Source organism: Puma concolor, chromosome D1 (genome assembly GCF_028749965.1).
Source record: "Puma concolor isolate L17-30 chromosome D1, mPumCon1.1.hap2, whole genome shotgun sequence".
Taxonomy (NCBI): Eukaryota; Metazoa; Chordata; class Mammalia; order Carnivora; family Felidae; genus Puma; species Puma concolor.
The window spans coordinates 67,632,203-67,654,522 of record NC_141676.1 but is presented as its reverse complement, the minus strand read 5'-3'; the positions used below and the strand labels follow the sequence as shown (position 1 = coordinate 67,654,522).

Genomic DNA, 22,320 nt, shown 5'->3' with positions numbered 1-22,320 from the left:
GAAAAAAAAAAGAGTAAATGGATGTTTGGGAGACAATCCAGCCATCTCTGCCACAGCAACTCTTATTTTAGAGTGGAAAATTTGGAGAGTGTCAGGTCTTCTTGTGCTAACTTACACAGAATAATTCCCAGAGAGCTCATACACTCCTCCTCCTATCTTATTTAATTGATAGTTATGCATTTTATTAATACAAAGTCTTTTCAAGATGAGGTTTTGTGTGGATAACCACATTTTTGGTTCAGACAAAACTGTGATCTCTCAAGCCAATTTTCTTTTTTTTTTTTTTTATGTTTATTATTTTTGAGATAGACAAAGACAAAGCACAAGCAGGGAAGGGCAGAGAGAGAGAGAGGGAGACACAGAATCCGAAAAGGGCTCCAGGTTCCAAGCTGTCAACACAGAGTGCTACATGGGGCTCAAACTCACAAGCAGTGAGATCATTACCTAAGCTGAAAATGGAGCCATCCAGGGACCCTCAAACCAATTTTCTTTATCTGACTGGCATCATGGGTCTCTCTGTCTCTAAAACCCTCAGAAACATACATAAATCTTCATAAAGCTAAGCATATTAACAAAGCAAAACAGATCCTTTTCAAAATTCAAGAACAGTATAGATCTGACTGTTTTAAAATACATATTTCAGTGGATAAGTATCTTTCCTTTTAAAGCACTTCACATAGTGTAAATTACTTATAAAAACTGATAAAAAAAAACCCACTTTTTAAGAATGATCTTGCAGCTGCTTTTTTTAAAGTGCTGGTGTTTGTCACTGTGAATTGTGTGAACTCTATATAATTGATAAACAAAAATTGACAAACTAGGTTTTTCTGAAAATGGAACACTTGCCTGAACAAGAATACATACTAGCTTCCGTAAATGTAATTTTATTAGTCACTGGGATAGAACAAGCCAACTTAATTATAAAGCACCTGATGTTACCACTGGGATATAGTTATTCTGAATGACAAAATAAGCTTCTGGATTACTCCTGTCCACTCCTCAGCCCTTCTACAGGTCAAGGCATCTTCTGTATGTCATGGAAGGCATTGTGTTAGGGAAGAAATTAATTCTCTAGATAGTGCATCTAAGCCATGACTGGCCCACAGTAATGCTATAAATTAGGTAAAGTTTGTTCTTAATGCTTTGCTTGTCCTCTTTTCTCCCCTGTTCTGTTCAGGAAGTATTGACTGAGCAACTATAAGATATTAGGGACCAGTTTGAGGTCTGGATCTACAGAAACATGGACTGTGCCTTCGCTGAGTTCACCACATACACTTCCCATACCTTTGCTTAGGGATAGGGCCACCACTTGTTGTCTCTGATGTCTCATGGCCCCAACGGGCTACTCTCTCCTTCACCTGGGTCTAGCCCTGTGGACATTGCCCTGTTTCCTATCCTCCTCCTTACCTTCCCACTCAGACTTCTGGATAGTTCTTCCATTTACATTTGGATCTTTTAATTCTTACCTTAAATGGAAGATAATGGTGGCAATATCAGACCATGTGTGAGAGTGTGGTATAGGGACGCCTGAGTGGCTCAGTTAGTTGAGTATCTAACCCTTGATTGGCTCATGTCATGGGCTCACATCATGATCTCCTGGTTTTGTGGCTTTGAGCCCCATGTTGGGCTCCACACTGACACTGTGGAGCCTGCTTGGGATTCTTTCTCTCCCTCTCTCTGCCCCTCCCGCACTAATACTGTCGTCTCTCTCAAATAAATAAACTTAAACAAATATTTTAAAAAGAGTGGAGTATGGAGTTATCAGATTTTTTTTTTTAATAAGCAAGCACTTTATGCATGTAGTACATGCATGTTTGGCTAAAGTTATAGCTGAAATTTATCTGATCTTACTATGCATGTTTGTAACAACTAAAAGATGTTCCAATTTTAGATAATGTTTTAGTGTCCCTAGATTAATTCATTTAGTAGAAATTTTACCAAAGTGATTATCCTTTTGGTAGAAAACTCTGAAATTGTTGGGGGCAATTTATGAATAAATATATAGAGGAATCACTGAGATCATGTAAGCAGTTAGATTTCTAGGTAAAGCCAAGCTCCACACCCCCCAAAATTGCAATATAAGTATGCCAAGTTTTGTCCGTTTATTCATTTGTATATGAATACAAGAAATATTTATGAAATGTGGACTGACTCTATTTTCAGTGGTTAACAAAATAAATGTAGCCTCCATTCTCATAAAATATAGTGTAGTGAGAGTGATAATAATAAATTAAATGCAACAAACAAGATTAGTTCATGCTCAGAAAAAATATTATGAAGTATGAACAGGGTGCCGTGACAAATAACAGGATATCCTGACCAACGGGTTCAGGAAGGTCTCTATAAGTTTACAATTAGGATGAAACCCAAGTTTTAAAAGGAGCCATGTTAGAGAATCCCAACGTTTGTTATTTCAGACTGCATTATCCAAAACGGTATGGCATTTATAAATTGGCTTTGACTCCATTGACGTATCTGGCATATGAACTTTCATCATGCCCAATGTCAGCCAAAGTTTTGATTTCTAAGCAGAGATACTGTTTCTTAAAAATACTTTTTCTCCAAGGCTAACAAAACCTAAGGCTCTATCTGGGGTGTTCCTTTTTGCATATGGCAAAATGCTGCTAACTGCACAGTTGTTCGGTGCGTGTGCTAACCGTGCATCTCTTTCTCTTCCTCTTGTATTACCAGGCCTCCGGAACCTGTTTACAGCACTGTGAACAAACTGTGTGATAAGCCTGCTTCTCCCAGGCACTATTCCCCTGTTGAGTGTGACAAAAGCTTCCTTCTCTCAGCTCCCTACCCCCACTACCACCTAGGCCTGCTCCCTGACTCTGAGATGACCAGGTACTGCATGCGCTTCCTCACTTCATCTTCTCGAATTGCATGTGCTTCCACAAGGATGAATGGGTAGAATCCACCTCTGCTCACTTCTGTTGCGCGTGACATCTTCCTCGGTGGAGAGATGTTCTGCTCCTTTGGTGCAATGGGAGAAATTAAGAACATTGCCTTTCTCCCCCACTGGTGTGATCACAGAGCACTCAGACATGATCACATGATATTCCAAATGTTCTTGGTTCCCATGCATTTTTAAAAAGGTATTAACTATATTTTTCCAGAAGAATTAATTTTGGAATTTAATTAGTTCTATTTTCCTCATACAGAAGCTTAAAAGAGCATGTATGCAGTGCATTTTTTAATAATGTTTAATAAGCACTTACTATGCTCCAGGCATAACAAAGCCTAAGAAGTAGGTACTGTTATTGCCATTTAATATTTTAACAAAAATATTAAATTAATACCACTACTCAGTTGACTCCTTAAGGCATTAAACATCTTGCCCCAAACTACAGAATTAGCTGGTTCTATCTAACCACAAAGAATTTTAACCTTTATGGTATGTTACAGTAGGTATTTACCACATTCTCTTTATTTAGTTACTACCATTTTATATAAGAAAACAAAAGTTTAAAGAAGGTAACTCGTTGCCCTCAGTATGATTTTGCAAATAAATGCTGAGTTCAGATTTGACTTAGAATGTTTTGAGTCTTTCCACAACTTTGTAAACAAACCATCCTAAGTCTAAAGGTAGAGTATGAGTCTGCATCAGTATTCTAAAGTATATGTATGCTAAATAAGAAAACCTCATCTTTACACAATTGTCAAATTCCCAGAGAGAGGACAATAATAAAAGGAGAATCTGGTGTTCCATAAGGTACTTCCAATTCTGTTTAAATCAGGAGATCTCAATCATGATGTTCCTACATATAATGAGGTGCTTATCTACTTATGTTCTCAGAATACCTTTATATGTCTTCATAATACAATTAGGACTGTGAAAATATGCATTTTGGAGTAATTCAAAGTGCAAATGGATAGGTCAAGAGGGTCTCCTTAGAACATCATCTCTGGTTTTTTGGTTTTTGTTTTTTTCCAAAGAAAAAGTTAAAAGTCAATTATTGGTCTTTCTAGAGCAGTTAAATAACAAATTTAATTATACATAACATCTCTAGACATACATGAGAAAACATATTTTTGGCTACATAATCAGCCAGGGCATTTTCACTAATTTGTAACAATTAAAGCCTAACAGCATTTAAAAATGCTTTATAAATATTAATTAAATCTTCTTATATTTTTAACAAATTATAAACACTACTTCTTGATACATTGAACCAGACAATTTTGATACGAAGAGGGCCAAGATACTATAGCCATAGGGAAGTGAGAAGGTACGCACGCGCACACACCTACAATAATGACTTCCTGGTATTTAGGCATCTGTAATCAGCTATGCAAAGTCTGCTACCACTTACTGAGCTCTCCTCTGTGCCAGGCATTTTGTTAAGTACTTCTTAAGATTTATTTCTTGTAACCCTGATAGTCATCTTATGAGACAGATGTTATCAATATCTTCATTTTACAAGTAGGGAAATCGAGGCTTGGAAATCACCTGACATGCCCCAGATCATCTAGGACTAAGTGGCAGGGCTGGGATTCAAACCCAGGGGTTCATTAGCACCTGCATCAGCATAGGCCTGATGGCAGAGACATTGTTGCTTGCTGGAAAAATTCTCCACCCATTTAACTTTTTCTCTCCTTTCTCTATTTTTATCCTGCCTTCTCATCTCCCTTCTGACTCAGTGTCAATGGATCTTTTTTTTTTAATCCATGCTTTTTTTTTGATAACCCTAAAAGTTGCATTTCTTGCATCCTACTGGAAATTTTGATGCATCCCTCTCTTAAAACTCACCAATAAGCAAATTGTAGAATCCACCTTTTATGTAGATCTACCAGATATAATTCTTGTTCAGTTTACTTTCTGTAATTTATATTATGAAGACTATGGGGTTTCTTTTTGTGTTTTTCCCAAATTGAGATAAATTATGGTATAATGTGGAATATGTCTTTTTTCAAATTACATACCTGCAGTAATCCTATATACCAGTCTCCAACCCTCACCCTCTATCACCCCACTGGGAATTCTATTTTCTAGTCTAATTCTGTCCCCTTCTTTTTCCTCTTCCTTCTTTTTTTTTTCATAGTTTATCCTTCATTTAAAAAAAAAGTCACACGCATTTACATATATAATCATCTACATATCTACATCTATATATACATATATGCACCCATTTTAGTGGCATTGTCATCAATACACTGACACTGAAATTCTTGACTTCACCCCACTTTGCTCCCCTTTCACACTTGCCCAACTCAGCAAATGGCACATTTACCCATCTCATTATTCAAGCCAAAACTTGAGATTCATACCTAAACCTGTTCTCCCTCTCAACCAATGTATCTCCAATCTATTCACATTCCTCTACGTCTATTTCCACCACTTGAACCCAAGCCTCTATTATCTCCCACCTACATACAATAAATAGCCTCCTAATTGGTCTCACCGTTGCTGCTGTTGTCCTCCTGATTTATGCTCAGTGCAGCCCAGGTGATCTGTTAAAAATACAGATCACATCTCTTTCTCTTCTTTTGCATTAGTCTAAAATGCAAAGTCACTAATACAGCATCCAAGCTCTGCATGACCTAGCCCTTGCCTGCCTCTTAAACATCTCATTTCACTCTTCCCTTTGCTGATCACACTATTCACATTCACAAAATGCACTAAATCTCTTTTTATTTCAAGTGCTTCACAAATGCTCTTTCCCCAAACTGAAAAGCTCTTCTTACACTTTGCCTTGTTAACTTCTGGTCATCTTAGATGGAAGCTTCAATTGCACTTCCTCAGAGAAGCTCCCTGAAAGAGAAAATCTGGTCCCTATTATATTGTCTTCCTTTTTTTTTTTATTCATAAGACTCAAGCAATTTATAATTATACGTTTATTTGTATGATTTTAAAACCAAACTCCCATCTCACACTCTGTGCTACAAGCTCACTGAGTGGAATTATGTCTGTTTTGTGCACTGCTATCCCCCTAACACTTAGCACAGTGTCTGGCACAGCAGCAGCTCCAAGCTATCGAACAACTAAATAAACATGGAAACAAGATCTGCAGACAAGCAGACAGATCCCTGTTTTGGGAACACATCATGGTTAAAGCTGTGCTTTACTCAGGTCTTACTGGATACATAAAACAACCCCAGGAGTGAATGAATCTATGCATGGGCACAAATAAGAGCAGAGTAGAGCTCACTTTGTATGAGCACTTTCATCTTAAATTATCTCAATGGTCAGTATATTATTAATGCATTAGGTAACTGTTCTTCTTGAAAACTGAGTAATTCCTTTCAGAGATTATAGACTTCCTCTGCAATGGAAAACACCACTCTGAGCACATGTTTCTTGAAATGCAGCCTTTAATTCAAGGGAAAAGTTCAAGGATTCTAGTTCCATTTATGACACCATCGCTTGCTTTTTCCTCTGTGACCTTAATAATCTGTAGAATCTCAGAGGTACATGAATACTTAGAATTAGATAGACAAGCTCTTATTCAACTCTATAATGATAAGGAACTCAAACCAGTATCTTCATGAATGTATATCTTCTCTACGTAGATTAGAATGTATGTTACTATCATAGATTAGAATGTGAGCTAGCCCTGTGGAAGTTAGCATGTGAAACCACCCTTATTATGTGCACCAGCTTAATCCCTAATCAGCATTCAGAAGAACAGAGGCCAGTCAGCAGAAGCAAGGGGAGCCAATCATCTCTATTCTGTGCATTTCAATAAGAATACCCAAATTTTCAGCACTTTGATTTGATAGCAAACATCCAGGAATGAATTAATTGTATACACAATTACTTCTGTAACATCATATAAAAGAAGACAGAGAAGTTGAAAAGGAAAAGTCTATAAACAACTTGGCAAAGTGTCAGCTCCTAAGGCTGCAGATTATATTTAGAGTAATTGACTTTTCAGACCTTATGAAAGCAAGAAACAGCCAGAGCCTGGAATCAAACTAAAATTTAGAGCTCTGTGAAACACAAATGGGATTGCTGTGGGGCTTCTGCTTATCCAGTACATCTTTCTCTTAAAAAAAAAAAAAGTTTTTGATGTTGTAATTGGTTTTTCTACTTGGGAGAATGGTAAATTATTCAGCTTTTGATATTCCTAGGGCAAGGAGAATACTATTTTTGTTTTCTCAATACATATGGCACATTTTCATTTGTCCTTTCACACAGGTGGTCCTAATTATTGTTGTTTTGTAGTTGATATACAGATACTGAGATAGAACAGATGAAGACTAAAGTATATTGGCAGATTTGGGGTAGGAAGTGGACTCTGAGATATTATATGATCATAACACATCTTCACTCATTGAAGATTATATATTCATGGGATTTCTACTAGGTTCCAGGCATTATCCTGGATGCTGGGGACTCAAAGGTGAATAAGATACCATCCATCCTTTTCCTCAAACAGTTCAAAGACATGTAAATGAAGAAGTAATTGCTGTGCATTATGATGTATATAGGCTAAAGGCTCTCAGTTTCTGTAGTGTTCCTAATCTTAAAGTAACTAAAATCAGACTAGAGTAAGAGGTAGTGATAGAACAAGCATGATTTTACACTGTCCCTTCTGCACAAGGTGCACATACACACAGAAATGTTCTCCACTCTCATACCTTGTTTTATCAATTCCTGATATTTGTAAGAAGCTATTTATGGGAAACTTACCATTACCTTCTCAGTGGTCCATTTGCAAATCTAGCTTATAACTACTTTCTACAGAGCTTGGAATGCATGTATAAGTCACTCCCTTTGTAGAAAAAGTTGGCAGCCTCAAGCCATTCCCAGCCTTGGAACATAGAGCAGTATCTTTGTCTCTCAAGACCTCAGCCATATGTTATGGTGGCCTGTCTTTGGCAAGCTTTCTCTACTTGCAAAATCATAGAAAATTTATGTGGGCCTTTAATCTTTTAACTGTCTCGAAGTCTGTAAATCCAAAATCAGATATAACTTCTAGATATAATAATGCTATAATAGAAGTACACGAGTCTCTAAAGGTAAAAAGGGTAGGAACTATCTAACTCTGGCTCTGATTTTCTTAAAGTCTTCAGAAAGATACTGAGCTCCTCAGTCAGCGAGGGAAGAAGTGTGTTCAAAGTAGAAGTGCAGCCCAGAGTTAAGCCCCACAGTGTTTAAAAGTACACTGCACTCTGGGACTCATGGTGTTACCATGTGGCTGAGGGCTGTTGGATGGGTCTTGAAGTTTTACATTTCACAGGCTGCTGCAATTTGTAGAGGACCTTACTTGCCAAGCTGAAGATTTTTGACTTTATCCTGCAAGCAGTGAGGAGCTGGTTGAAGAGACTTAAAACTGAGCAAGGACATAATTTGATTTGTGTTTTTAGAAAAATCACTCAGTTGGGGCGCCTGGGTGGCGCAGTCGGTTAAGCGTCCGACTTCAGCCAGGTCACAATCTCGCGGTCCGTGAGTTCGAGCCCCGCGTCAGGCTCTGGGCTGATGGCTCAGAGCCTGGAGCCTGTTTCCGATTCTGTGTCTCCCTCTCTCTCTGCCCCTCCCCCGTTCATGCTCTGTCTCTCTCTGTCCCAAAAATAAATAAACGTTGAAAAAAAAATTAAAAAAAAAAAAGAAAGAAAAATCACTCAGTCAGCTGTGTCTGAAGGCAGTGACATTAGTTAGCATATCCACCACAGTTGAAATCATGAAGAACTAACCTGAATCTGTAGAGAGAAACATAAATGGATTCAGAATTATTTAACAAATGAAATAGGTGGTACTTAGTGATTGACTGTTGCAAGGGCAAGAATTTTCTGGCTTGGGTTATTCACTAGCTGATTATATCACCTCTTCTCATACAGTGAGCACTCTTGTACTCAATAAATGTATTTTTTTTTCACAATAAATGTATTTAAACATAAAACTCTGTGGAAAGAAACTCAATGGAAGGAAAGGAAGGCAACATATTCTAGAAGGTCTCTTCTCTGTAGAAGGAAACTCAATGGAAGCAAAGGGGGGCAAAACATTCTAGAAGGTCTCTTCTTTGAGGTGGTGGCAACCTGATGGCATTGAGGAGCTGGGGAAATATGTCCAGACTGTCTAGGTTTGAGGCCTTCCTTTGGCCATACTGGTCACTTGGATGTAGCTAACCCCTTCATCTTTCTCAGAACCCCATTTCACTCATCAGAAAGGGGAGGATAATTCTATCTGTGCTGTTCTCATCATAGGATTATTGTAAGGATCAAGGTAAATGGAGCAAGTGAATTTTCATCTAGGCACTATCTACATTAGTCATTATTAATTGTTTCCATATGCTCATTCTGTTTTCAAGCCTTTTGCTCATCTATATTTATGTTTAGTGCTATCACAAATGAGGTGAAAAATATTTGTTGGCATAGGTAAATCCCCTGAGACCATAAGAAAGCTGTTGATGCTGATTTTATCACTCTTAGCAGCAATCCTTCTTGTTACCATAGGCAAAGTCACATATTTTTCCTTTTGTTAATACATGTATAGGCTCCCTGTAAAATGTGGCATATGTCTAAAGCTATATGTGACTTCATGCTTCTATGAGATAATTTTCCTTTTTATCTACTCAGGTAGCAGTATCTATCCTGCATGTGCCTTTTCAGGAATATAGACAAAATAACCCTCTCTGAAACAGATTAGTAGCTAGACACTTTACAGATATACCTTATTGTTTCTTTTTTTTTAATTTTTTACATTTATTTATTTTTGAGAAACAGAGTGAGACAAAGCGTGAGTGGGGGAGGGGCAGAGAGAGAAGGAGACACAGAATCCGTAGCAGGCTCCAGGCTCTGAGCAAGCAGTCAGCACAGAGCCTGATGCTGGGCTCGAACCCACAAACTGTGAGATCATGACCTGAGATGAAGTCGGATGCTCAACTGCCTGAGCCACCCAGGCACCCCATCTCATTGTTTCTAAGAACCCCAACAATCTTGCAGAGTGTGGGTTTTGATCTAGTTCGAGGAGGGGCCAGGACTCTAACCAGGGCACGCCCACACCCAAATTTACACTCCCACGGAGGTTTACTCCCTCTCTCACACGCACACTGTGGCTTCACACTCGGTCCTCCACATTGCCTATGCACTCCACCACCAATCTGCAGATCCTGAAAGAGAATTGAATGAGCAAAACCTTAAGAGACTCCTAAATACTGAGAACAAACTGAGGGTGGATGTAGTAGTGGGGGAGAGGGGAAAGTGGGTGATGGGCATCGAGGAGGGCACCTGTTGGAATGAGTACTGGGTGTTGTATGGAAACCAATTTGACAATAAATTATATGTGTGTGTGTGTGTGTGTGTGTGTGTATACACACATATATGCAAAAATTAAAAAAATAAAATTTTTTATGCAAAAAAAATTTAATCTGGGAAATAGCACCATAAAAAAAAAGACACTTAACAAATCATTGACCTTCTTATGCCCTTAAAAGGCTGATATAATCTTAAAGAATTCTTAACTTCATTTTTAATTAAAACCTGGAGAGGAAACCCTCTGGGGCATGGCTCATAAGGCACAGCCCCTTCCCGGTTTATGCAGCAGCTTCTTCAAAGGCCTCCACTGCCTTTTTGAAGTAGGTGATCACTAAGTCCAATTTGAATTAAGGAAAATAAGGGGAGATTAATTGACTCCCACAAAGTTACAGAGGCTCTCTTCCCACATTTCATGTTATAGCTTCTTCTTTCCACGAAGTGATATATGCATGGGTTCACACTGGAAAAAAGCACCCCTTGCTTTGAATTTAAAGCATTCTGTATGTAAATACATTTTTTAAAAACATGCCATTTATTGTCGCCCTTCACTCTTTTTTTTTTTTCATTATTATTGTCAGGGAAGAGACGTTCTTTCATTAAGAATTCAAAAGAAAAGTTTTTAAAGTGCATTTAAAATTACATTATAAGTGTAAATGAGGGAGGAAAGCAGAGAACTCACCCTGTTCCAAAAGCTCTCATTTACTGTTTATAACACACCCGGTCGGTTGAGAGTAGGAGGATCAGAAGAGCTGGAAAATGAACCCAGATTGGTTTGATTCCAAAATACCTATTCTGTGATATTCAAATAACTCTGCATTGAAACAATCTAGTTGCTTTATAAAAAAAAAAAGCCAGATTATTTATCTGAGATGCTATGAATATTTCCCCTTAGTTTAAGTATGTATTTTTTGTGTTTGGGGAGCAGTCTTTATATTTTCTTTTGTAACCATTATGTTATTGAGTAGCAATAAAAGGTTGAAGAATATGCATAATTTCTAAAGCAATCCTCTCTGGAGGCAAAGTAGCTGTGAGAAAATGCTGTGCAAAATCACTATAGCAACAGATTATAGGAACTCAGAAAGAATCAAGAGAGTAACATTAAGCCTTAACACCCATGGTAGAGATGTTAATTAAAACCACTAACATGTAGTGAATACTATCATGTGCTAGACACTATTTCATATTTTTGTATGTACTAACTCATTGTATCTTCACAACAGCCTATGAGGTAGGTGTGATTATTCCAATTTTATAGAAAAATTATGGTGCATATTTTGGCAAATGCAAACAGTGGGATGAGTTAGTTGCAACTAAGCACATCAGGACCTAACACTTAGAACGTTAATTTTATTAGATGAGATTTTTTGGTTTTTTCATTTACTTTTGCATTCCCTGTGCCAAAAATGGTTCCTGGCATGTATTATTAGTAGTAATAGTGGTGATGGTGATGGTGATGATGATGATGATGGTGATGAAGAAAAAGAAGAAGAAGAAGAAGAAAAAAATAGTCACTGTTATTTATATAATCTTATTACCTGCCGGGATGCACTTTATACACATTAGCCCATTAGTCCTCATGGCAATCCTGGAAGACTGTGTTGTTATCATCCCCATTCTGCAAGTCAAGAAATTTGGTCTAGAGAGATTGAGTGACCTAAGTTCACATAGATAGAATTTGAATTTAAGCAGGCTGGTACCAGACTCAGGGCTTTCAAAGGTACTCAATCAATATTCACTGAATGTTGTTCTTATCACACATAACATTCCTCAAGTATTAAATTCTGTTTGAGAAAAAAGTACTCCTCATTTAACTGTAGTCAAATTTCAATATATTCTGTTTGAGAAATAAAAAAAGTACACCTCGGGGCGCCTGGGTGGCGCAGTCGGTTAAGCGTCCGACTTCAGCCAGGTCACGATCTCGCGGTCCGTGAGTTCGAGCCCCGCGTCGGGCTCTGGGCTGATGGCTCAGAGCCTGGAGCCTGTTTCCGATTCTGTGTCTCCCTCTCTCTCTGCCCCTCCCCCGTTCATGCTCTGTCTCTCTCTGTCCCAAAAATAAATAAACGTTGAAAAAAAAAAAAATTTAAAAAAAAAAATAAAAAAAGTACACCTCACTTAAATATAGTAAAAATCGGATAGACAGATAAGGTGATAGATAGATAACTATATAGTTAAGAATGTGCACTGTAGAATTAGTGTTAGGGTTATCCTGCCTCCTTAACTCCCCAGTGGTATAAACTGGAGAAAATGACAACTACTCTGGGTTTTTGTATCCTCATCTATATAATAACAGTAATTGTAGTATCCATTTCATGGGGTTTCTGTAAGGATTTAATGAGGTTGCATGTAAAGTGCTAAAAGCAATGCCAAAAAAAATATAAAGTGTCCCCATTAACATTACCATTGTTCACATGTGTGTGTGTGTGTTAAACACATAGATATATTATGTGACCCTAAGTAAATACCTTAGGCTAAAAGGTGAATGAATTCTTATTAAGGGACTATTATAAAAAACTGTTCTCATTCATAGCCTGATGTTGAGTCCAGTAACTTGTGAAGGGAGATGAAATTTTAGGGTTGGCCCTATGGGAGGAAGGGCTATGGAAGACTACTTATATTTGTATAGAGATCTAAGTATTTTAGAATGCAGAATTTTGTTTTGATTAAGGGATCAAAATTTACCTCTCAGAGCAGAGAAAGTAAATCTTCCATTTCAACTCTTTAATTCAGTTTTGTAGACCTTAAGCTCATATGAAGTTTAAAGGATCTCTTGAACAGGGTTTTTTAAGTCAGCAGGGATGTGTGTTCCAAATTGAATACTAAAACCTAAAATCACTCTCTTCCGGAGAAAATGAATACATCAGAGGGTAAAGAGGATTTTTATGGTTTGCTTGAAAAGGGAGGAGGGTATACTAAGCCTCTCTAATCAAGGCAGAGCCTTTGTTCAAATGTCAAACCATAAGAGACTCTTAAAAACTGAGAATAAACTGAGGGTTGATGGGGGGTGGGAGGGAGGGGAAAGTGGGTGATGGGCATTGAGGAGGGCACCTGCTGGGATGAGCACTGGGTGTTGTATGGAAACCAATTTGATGATAAATTTCATATTAAAAAAGTTCATGTAAAGCAAAATGTTAAAAAGTCTCCCCTTCTTCAGAAGGAAGGACAAAATGTTCCAGGACCCAAATGTGACATGATAAACAGAGTTCTGGTGAAATTTCAACCCTTGCTCCTTCCCGTGTCCAAGTGTTATAGTGAACAACCTGACCAACAGAAGGATTGGCCGAGGCTGAGGATGGGAATGGGGCTAAAAAAGGAGAATCTAATTTATCTTTGTTATTTCCGTCTCTCACAAATTCGTTCTAATGTTCTGCTTCCTTTCTTATGCCTCTGCCATAATTACAAGGATCTTGTTCTTTCCAACCTTTCTGTGTTCCAAATGAGGAAACTGTGACTCAGACCACAAATATGTATTAAGTGCCTATTATACAGTTGGTACTTGTGGGGATAGATAATCCAACATAGTTCAACCCTACTCTCAGATTTAGGGACCACTGGGCCCAGTGGGTTTCTTTTGTGGATATAACTCACAGCCACTGGTAATGTTAAAAAAAAAAAAACCCTAGAAATTTATTGTGGATTGCATTTTTCAAATCTATGTGAATTTTAGTTAGACTTGGACCTTATTTATTTTGGACCCATCCTTATTTCTCCTTTTATTTCATCCTTATTTCTCCAGTTACAGGTTTGTATTTATAGGTTTTCAGGCATTCAGACCTTTCTCAAGTGAAATCTGAAGGTCAAGTGACAGCTCAGATTTCCTTCCAGCTCTCCCCATTCTCACATGATAGGTTACTTGATAAGTTCTTACATCTTGCTATCACTGGAATCTGTGGTCCTTGTAAGGAAGCCTTGGGCTGCATTGGGCATGAGGGAAGGGGTTTTGTGACTGAAAAAAAAAAAGTCTCTGACTGGCTTCCCAACAGTATAAATGCCAGAATTGTGAGACTCTCCTCTCCTTCTTTGCAGTCTGTTGGTGACTCATGAGTCATCCTGGACAACAATTTCCATACTTTTACAATACAACCTCTTCCTACAGTTTCCCCTCAGAACTCCCATTACTCCTAAGCAATTTAGTCTCCTCACCTTTATCACTGTCTTCACCCTTCCGTTTCCACTGTTGTCCACATTGGCTCTTTCTGCCTAGGTCAGACTTGTAGCCACTGGGCAGTGTGTGGCAGGCACTGTTGCCATCCCTGTTTCTCCTCCTGTCATCCATAGCAGCTCTGTTCCTGTCCCAGTCAGATTCCCTGACCTGGTTTTCATATTGGAACCTTTTTTTCCGAGACCCTTGCAGCCCATAAAAATGACCTCTAATCCAGACTCTCCCCAGCAGAGACCCAAAAAGACAGACTTTTCTTGGTTGAGGAGCTTTAATATTCCATTTCTGGAACACCAAACTTTTTTTCAGAAGATGATCTACTTTTTAAAACCCCAAAGTTAAAAAAGTATACTAGGAGGGATGGGGTTAGTGACTTTGGGGAATCAGGATGGGGAGGGGGATGGATGCCTTCTCCAGTGATGTGTCAGGCATCTGCTGGCATCTAATTGTCCAAGGCTTCCTTAAACCTCTGGTCAAAGACCTCCTGTAAACCACAACTCTACATTACTAGTTGTCTTTCCTGAATCTCCATCTAGGCATATAGTGTTGGCTTCTTCTCTCCCTTGTTTCTAAACTACCTTTTAATGTATTTCATGTCCTTCAAAAACTGCTCAGTGAGACCTCTCTTGTGGAGAACCAAGGGGTCCCCTCTGTTTCCCAGGGTCAACAAGTGGAAATCTACATATGTCCAAGACTCAGGCTCTTTCTAATCCCACATCTACCCTCTCAAGTTGTTGCAGTCTTCAGACCCTTCCTTTCTTCTTGCTACATCCAAAGTCAGCTACTAAATGAGGAGCTTGCAAATGATCTTTAATTATTCTTCATTCACCTCCATCCCATGATGGCCAGGGGATTAATGAACCTCAAGAACATTCCAAGTCAATTCACACATGTCCTCTAGTAGTAACTCTGTGTAACATGAAAACAAGGTGTCTCTCTGTGACTTCTTTTTGGGTAAGAACCATGTTGTGTATTGTCCATGTGACACAAGATCACTTAGTATACATTCATTGGAATGACAAATGGTGGGTGTTCACCTAGAACAATGACTCACATTTCAAAGGGGGAATTCACATATAGTGAAAGCTCTTCTATAGGCTGAGGGCAATGCATGGAAGAGTTGGTAGTTGGAGAAGAACCTCTAGATCATATTTCACATTTATTGTCTCAGGAAAAGGTGATGCATGCAGTTTTTTTTTCCCCTGAGATTTCTGAGTTAAGCCACAGCAACAGATTTTCTTTGTCCCACCTCTTGTGCACTGTACCAGGTATTGTCTACTTTTTGTTAAGGTCTGTTTCATTTGTACTCTACATATGTCGATTCCAGATGCTTTGGAGAGGCACATCATATGTGGATGCCTCAAACATGTCTTAGACGGGTTGGGTCATTGAAACGTGCACTGCTAGACTTTCATAAATGGGATCAAAGTCCATGGTAAGCAAACCTCTCAACAAGTCTGATTGACCCTGTGAAAGGTAATAAAACAAAAATAAATTCAACAAACTTAGAAGATGGAAAAGGCACAGATTAAAACTTGAAAAAGAACTTTATTTTCAGCACCAGTCACTCTGAAAGTTTGCTTAACATGCTGAGTAAATGTCAGTGCTTGGCAAGGTGAGGGTAATCGCCATTCCCTTCCTCCAATATTTCTTATACTGACTCTAAAGAAAAAGAAATTGAAAGCAACACGTGTTGTGAATAAACTCAAAGCTAATAGTATATCCTCACGGCCCTCAGTATCATTAAATCATAGAATGCTTTATTGAAGGAAAGGGTTAGAGAAGATTGCATCCAAATACTTAGTTTTTTGAGAAAATACATCCAGCAAAATTAAGAGACTTGCCCAAGGTCTCAGAGTCACACAAATACTTTGTAGTGGATCCAGGACTTTGATCAGAGACGTCAGGAGCCAGTGCTTTTTCTCCCCTGCCAGCATGTAATTATAACACAGTCTTCCATAATGTTTCAGGCTAAGAAATATTACATATCATATACCAAGCCTAGAAGGAAACAGAACTGTAACTTCACGATAACAGTATTTACCATGGGGCAATATGATTGGAATGAGGAAAGCAATTTGTTGCCTTTTACTTCATACAACTCTAAATTGTTTTTATTGTTTATAATCATTTTTAAATTTTGTCAGTAAAAACCTAAATTTAAGAATCCACCATTCAGACTTAGCAGTTCTGCTGCTAGGTGTAAACCCAAGAGAAATGAAAACATATGTCTACAAAAAACTTGTAAACAATGTTCATAACAGCATTATTCATAATAACCAGAAGGTGGAAACAATCCAAATGAAGAAGTAGCATTTGATATATCCATACACCAGAATTTTATTCAACCAGAAAAAAGAATTAAGTACTAGGGTGCCTGAATGGCTCAGTCAGCTAAGCATCTGACTTCAGCTCAGTTCATGATCTCACGGTTTGTGAGTTCAAGCCCCACATTGGGCTCTGTGCTGACAGCTCAGAGCCTGGAGCCTGCTTCAGATTCTCTCTGCCCTTCCCCCACACATGCTCTGTCTCTCTCTCAAAACTAAACATTAAAAATTCTAAACAAAGAGAATGAAGTACTGACATATGCTATAGCATGGATGAACCTTGAAGACATGTAAAATGAAAAAAGCCAATAACAGAGGACCACACATTCTGTGATTCCATTTATATAAACTGACTACAATGGGCTCACCTACAGAATCAGAAAGTGGATTAGTGGTTGTGTGGGGCTGGATGGGGAGCAGCAGGAACTGAGTGCCTGGTATAGGTATGGAATTCCTTTTGGAAGTTAAATGTTTTAAGGGGTACCTGGGTAGCTCAGTCAATTAAGTGTCTGACTCGATTTCAGCTCAGGTCATGATCTTATGGTTTGTGAGATCGAGCCCTGTGTTGGACTCTGCGCTGACAGGAGGAATCTGCTTGGGATTCTCTCTCTTCCTCTGTCTCTGCCCCTCCCCTGCTCTCTCTTTCTTTCTCTCTCAGAATAAATAAATAAACGTTAATTTTTTTTAATTTAATTAGATTGTAATGATGGTTGCACAACTCTGTTAATATACCAAAATCTGAACGATTCACTTTAACGGGTAAATTTATGGTATGTGAATTATATCTCAATAATGCTGTCAAAATTCCCATTTAAAAGTTAAAAAATTCATATAGCAACATGAAACTAAGATTATGTCCTTATGACATCAAATATTCAGACAAAAATAACAGAAAGCACACTTAAAAATTTAGGTGGTTTTCCTACCCTGTGACAGATAACTCAGTATTTATCCAGAGGATTTTTAGAGGTCTGTAGACTTTTCACATTTTTTAAAGTTTATTTTCTTAAGTTTATTCATTTTTGAGAGAGAGATAGAGACAAGAGCATGAGCAGGAAGGACAGAGAGAGAGAGGGAGACACAGAATCCAAAGCAGGCTCCAGGCTTCGAGATGTCAGCACAGAGCCCGACGTGGGGCTCGAACTCGTGAACTGCAAAATCATGACCTGAGCTGAAGTCAGGCACTTAACCAACTGAGCCACCAAGGCACCTCTAGACTTTTCACATTTTTAATAGGGCTATAGCTCTTATTTACTAAGTACGAACTTTGTGTGTTAGGTGTTCTATAAGCATAATCAAAATAAATCTGCAAAGTAAGTATTTTTATCCCTACTTTACTGATGAAACTAATAGCTAGCAGAGCTGACATCTGAACCCAGTTCCTTATGCTTTTACTAGACCTCAGCCCTCATCCCATTGTACAAAAACAAAAAACAAAAAAACAATCCTTAAAACTCTCCTTCCCAACTGGAGGAATTGTCTACACTCTGTTTTTCTTTCATCCACTAACCCTCTGAGCTCTGTAGCCAAGTGTCACCTAGACCTCCACTGAAATTATTTTCACCAACATCACTAAAACTGTTTCTAAATCCAATGGAAACTTCTTAGTCCTTATCATGTTGTATCTTCTGTACACTTTCTCTATTACTTGCTTCTTCGTGGAAGCTTTTTTTATTATTATTAACTTCTATAATTCCACTTCCAGACTCGTGATTCTTCTTACATTTCCAACTTTCTCTCATCCCTGTCCTTAGACATCATCTCTTCTCCTCACCACTTATTTGTCCATTCCACCAGCAATGCCGTCTCTTTCGATTCAGTACACCCTTCCTGACACAATACTTTCATGTCCACAGATGGGGTTCCCAATATGTGCTTGTTTCTCCCATCTCTGTATCTGCAGCCAGATCTTTCATTGATTCCATCCTCTTCCATCTCTATACCTACTAGACATGTATCCTCAAATGCCCTAAGACACCTCAAAAATCACTTATCATCTTTATTTTTAGATTGTTGTCTGTGGTTATATCCACTGTATAATGACTATTAATAATCTGGAGTAGTAGTTAAGAGCATGTGCTTAGGTTCAAATTCTGGCTCTACTCCTCACTAGCTATGTGATCTCTCTATGCCTTAGTTTTTGGATCCGTAACAAGAGGATAATAAAAGTATTTATTTCACAGAGTTGTTATGAGGGATTAATGAGCTTATACATGAAAAGTGCCTGCCAAGTGATAAACTCAGTACTTATATGGTTCTAGCACCAAGACGTTTTCCTAGCTTCCTCCTACTGCTTTACCGTAAGTTGATCTCTAAGTGTCCTATCAATATATCTTTAATTCTTGAATGATTTATACCTTGAATTCTTGAATAATTGCTCCACAGTCTTTCCCTGTTGCCTCCACTCAAGATCCATCTAGAATCATTGCTCATCTGAATTGCCAACTAGCCTCCACCACAAGCTGTCTGTACTTTTGAGCTATTCACCACACTGTAGCCCATGTGGAGCCTTCTATACTACACATCTGATTTTGTCCCTGCCCTGACTAATCCTCTCACATACCTGCCTTTCATTCAGATCCACTCCTTTTGCCGTTCCCAAAAAAAAAAAAAAAAAAAAAAAAAAAGATAATAGTGTCTCCATATCTTCAGGTCCTGACTCATGTTTCTCCCATTCTTAAACTCCTTCTCTCTAAACAAGCACATATAGTGTTCACCTCGACATCTCAGTGCCAGCCACCACTCATAGATCTCTTGACCTGGGGAACTACAAGCCCAGAAAACACATCCTGTGTGGTACCACTGGAAGCCTCTTTTTGATGCTCTCAGCCTGGGTAGGGGAGTCCTCCTCCATCTTTCTAAAGCTATAGAATTCAGTCTAAATTATTACTGTTAGGACTATTTGATTTCCTTGTCTGTCTTATCAGCTGTACTGAGCCTCTTGAGTTCAGGCACCATGTGTTAATTATTTCCAGTATTCTTGGTGTCCAGAAATATACCTAACAAGTATTAACTCTTGATTAAAAAAAAAGACAATAAAAATTATTTAAATCATTATGAATTTATGTATCTGATAAATATTTACAGAGCCCTATATTTAATGAGCCTGTGATAGGCTTTGTGCTGTTCATTGGAAATATAAAGATAAATTAGACATAGCCCTTTCCCAAAAGGGATTCAATCTTACAGAAGAGCCCACAGCAGACAGGAAAACAATAGAATCTCATACAGTAGGTGCTGCAGAGGGCACAGGATATTAATAATGGGATCAATTATTTCATTTAATTTGAAATGAAATAGGTCTTTCTTGAATATAATTAGAGCCCTCTTTGCCTTATTCTTTCTACTACTTAAATTGCTTTGTTAAGCTGTTTCCTAACCATTGATAAAGCTATAGACATACAATAAAACATTCTCTTCTACACAATTCCAATACTTTTGTAAATTCTTGAAGTTAGAGTTTTCTCAAATTCAAGTCCATAGGCTGGTGCTGGTTCATTGTCTAATTTCTACTGGTCTGAAGCAAAATACAGGAAAAGGACTTTGCATTGTATACATATATCAGTATTAGATTGCCTTCTACCCTTCCTTGGGAAGAATCCTTCCTGAGAGTATGAACCTCCTCTAACTCTAGTGCTAAATATATTTTACTTTGTGAAACTATGGTGGTAATAGATTATAGTTATTTTATTCTTATCCTTAACTTGAGAAACTTCCATGTGGGATTGTCTCCGGAATTGTGTATTTAAATCATTCCTGTCACCGTGTGCTCCTGGCACAGCAGTCACCCTCTTAAATCAGTTAGCACTCTTTTTGGTGTTCTTTTTTTTGCTGTCCCATCCACAACCTTTAGTAGACTCTGTTTTTAAATATCTGGTTGGTTCCAACTTGCAGTTTTGACTGTGGACTCTCTCTTTCCAAAAGCCTTTGGGTCTAAGCTTTGCAGAGTATAGGCCTGACACGTTGAATGCCCAAACAAGATAGATCTTGAATAAGACAACTCAGTCATAAATTTGATCATAGAAATCATCAACAACATAACTTTAGGGGTTTCTGGGGGGCTTATTTGGTTAAGCGTCCTACTTCGGCTCAGGTCATGATCTCACAGTTTGTGAGTTTGAGACCCATGTCAGGTTCTACACTGACAGCTTGGAGCTGGAGCCTGCTTTGGATTTACTGTCTCCCTCTCTCTCTGCCTCTAACCTATTCACTCTCTCTCAAACATACATAAATAAATAAATAAATAAATAAATAAATAAATAAATAAATAAATGTATGTATGTATCTATGTATGTATGTATGTTAAACAATGTTACTCTAATGTACATTTTTGGGTTTTGGGATTTGTCAATAACTTTTCACATCTCTCAGTTTAACAAAGTAAAATTCATATATAGTTCAATGGCTTTTTTCTTTTTTCTTTTTTTAAGTATAGCTGTAGTGCTTTCATCTGCTGTCAGCAGCCCCACCCCAGCAAGTCACATTACATAAATGCAATGTATGATTGCTATTTTTGCTTTTATGCTTTGTTTGTTGCTGTTTTAATAATTCTTCTTTCTACTACTCTACACTGCTTATATTATAACCTTTGGGGTAGAAGTTAAAAAGTTCTCTATATAACTTTCAAAACACCAAAATAAGGAGACACACTGTATAATTGCACCATCCAAAGAAACCTTTTGCTTTTCACTTAGAGACAGGCAGAAAAAGTGTCATTTTGTTCCCTAAGGTTTTTTGCTCTAAATCGATCCCTCCATATTTTAGTTGATCCGTTACAAAATGCTAGCCTTATGAAAGAACTTTCTTTTGCAGCTTTGATTCTGTTAGGTAGAAAAGTCAAGTGACTTTATAGGTCTATATCATTAAATATCATGAGGCTAACATGTTAGAAAGTGCAGTGGAGAATTACAGTGGCAACAGAGGCCAGCAGTAACACATGGATAGGATAACTGTGCTGTAAAACCAGCATTCTTAAATGTCACGCATTAGCACTGTATATGCAGAGGAGCTGGTCTGAAATAGAAAGGAAAAATCCCACACATTTAAAAAAAAATGAAAGACCTTAGTTCACAAAAACATGCTCTTGAAGAGAAGATGATGAGGAGTAGAAAATTGTAGGTTTAGCTTCTTAATTCTGCTAATATGAAGCTGTAACCTGGAGACAAAAATAACCATGGTGGCAGCAATATAACATAAGAGATTTCTTTTTCTCACACCAAGCCTGCATCTTTGTTTTGAATTCTCATTAACTGACTTCTCAAGTCAGGCAGCTCTCTCTAGTGTCACTTTCCTTCCCTAAACTGAGCTGCTTTCTCCATTCTCCTCTGATTTTTCCAATTCTATTATACCAAAATCTAGCCCAAGGATTTACTACTTCCATGGACCTTTCCCTGAAAACTCCCGGTGTGGCTTCCTACCTTCTCTGAAGTTATATCATGTTATCCCCCGCTCTGGGTCAAGTTATCACTTGAGTAAAGATTGTCTTGTGTTATTCACAAATCATTCACTTCTGTACTCTTGTCTCACTAACTGTATTGTAAACCTCTTGAATATAGAGGTCTTTGGTATTCATTTTTACCTGGTTCCTAAATCCTAGAAGAGTGGCAAACATAGTAGGGATTCAAATACTCAGTGTTT

General features: G+C 38.1%; 1 protein-coding gene across 25 annotated transcripts in view; it reads left to right on the top strand.

Annotated features, from left to right (window-relative positions):
- The window catches only part of DLG2 (discs large MAGUK scaffold protein 2), a 2,060,086-nt gene that overhangs the window by 1,613,830 nt on the left and 423,936 nt on the right, over positions 1-22,320 (top strand). For 20 of the 25 annotated variants that reach the window (XM_086678450.1, XM_086678459.1, XM_086678458.1 and 17 more), the window contains one exon: positions 2,692-2,847. The exons of the other annotated variants lie outside the window; for them this stretch is intronic. In XM_086678450.1, the coding sequence (XP_086534576.1) occupies positions 2,692-2,847 (156 nt within the window). The remainder of the gene's footprint in view (positions 1-2,691; positions 2,848-22,320) is intronic. 25 annotated transcript variants of the gene reach the window in all.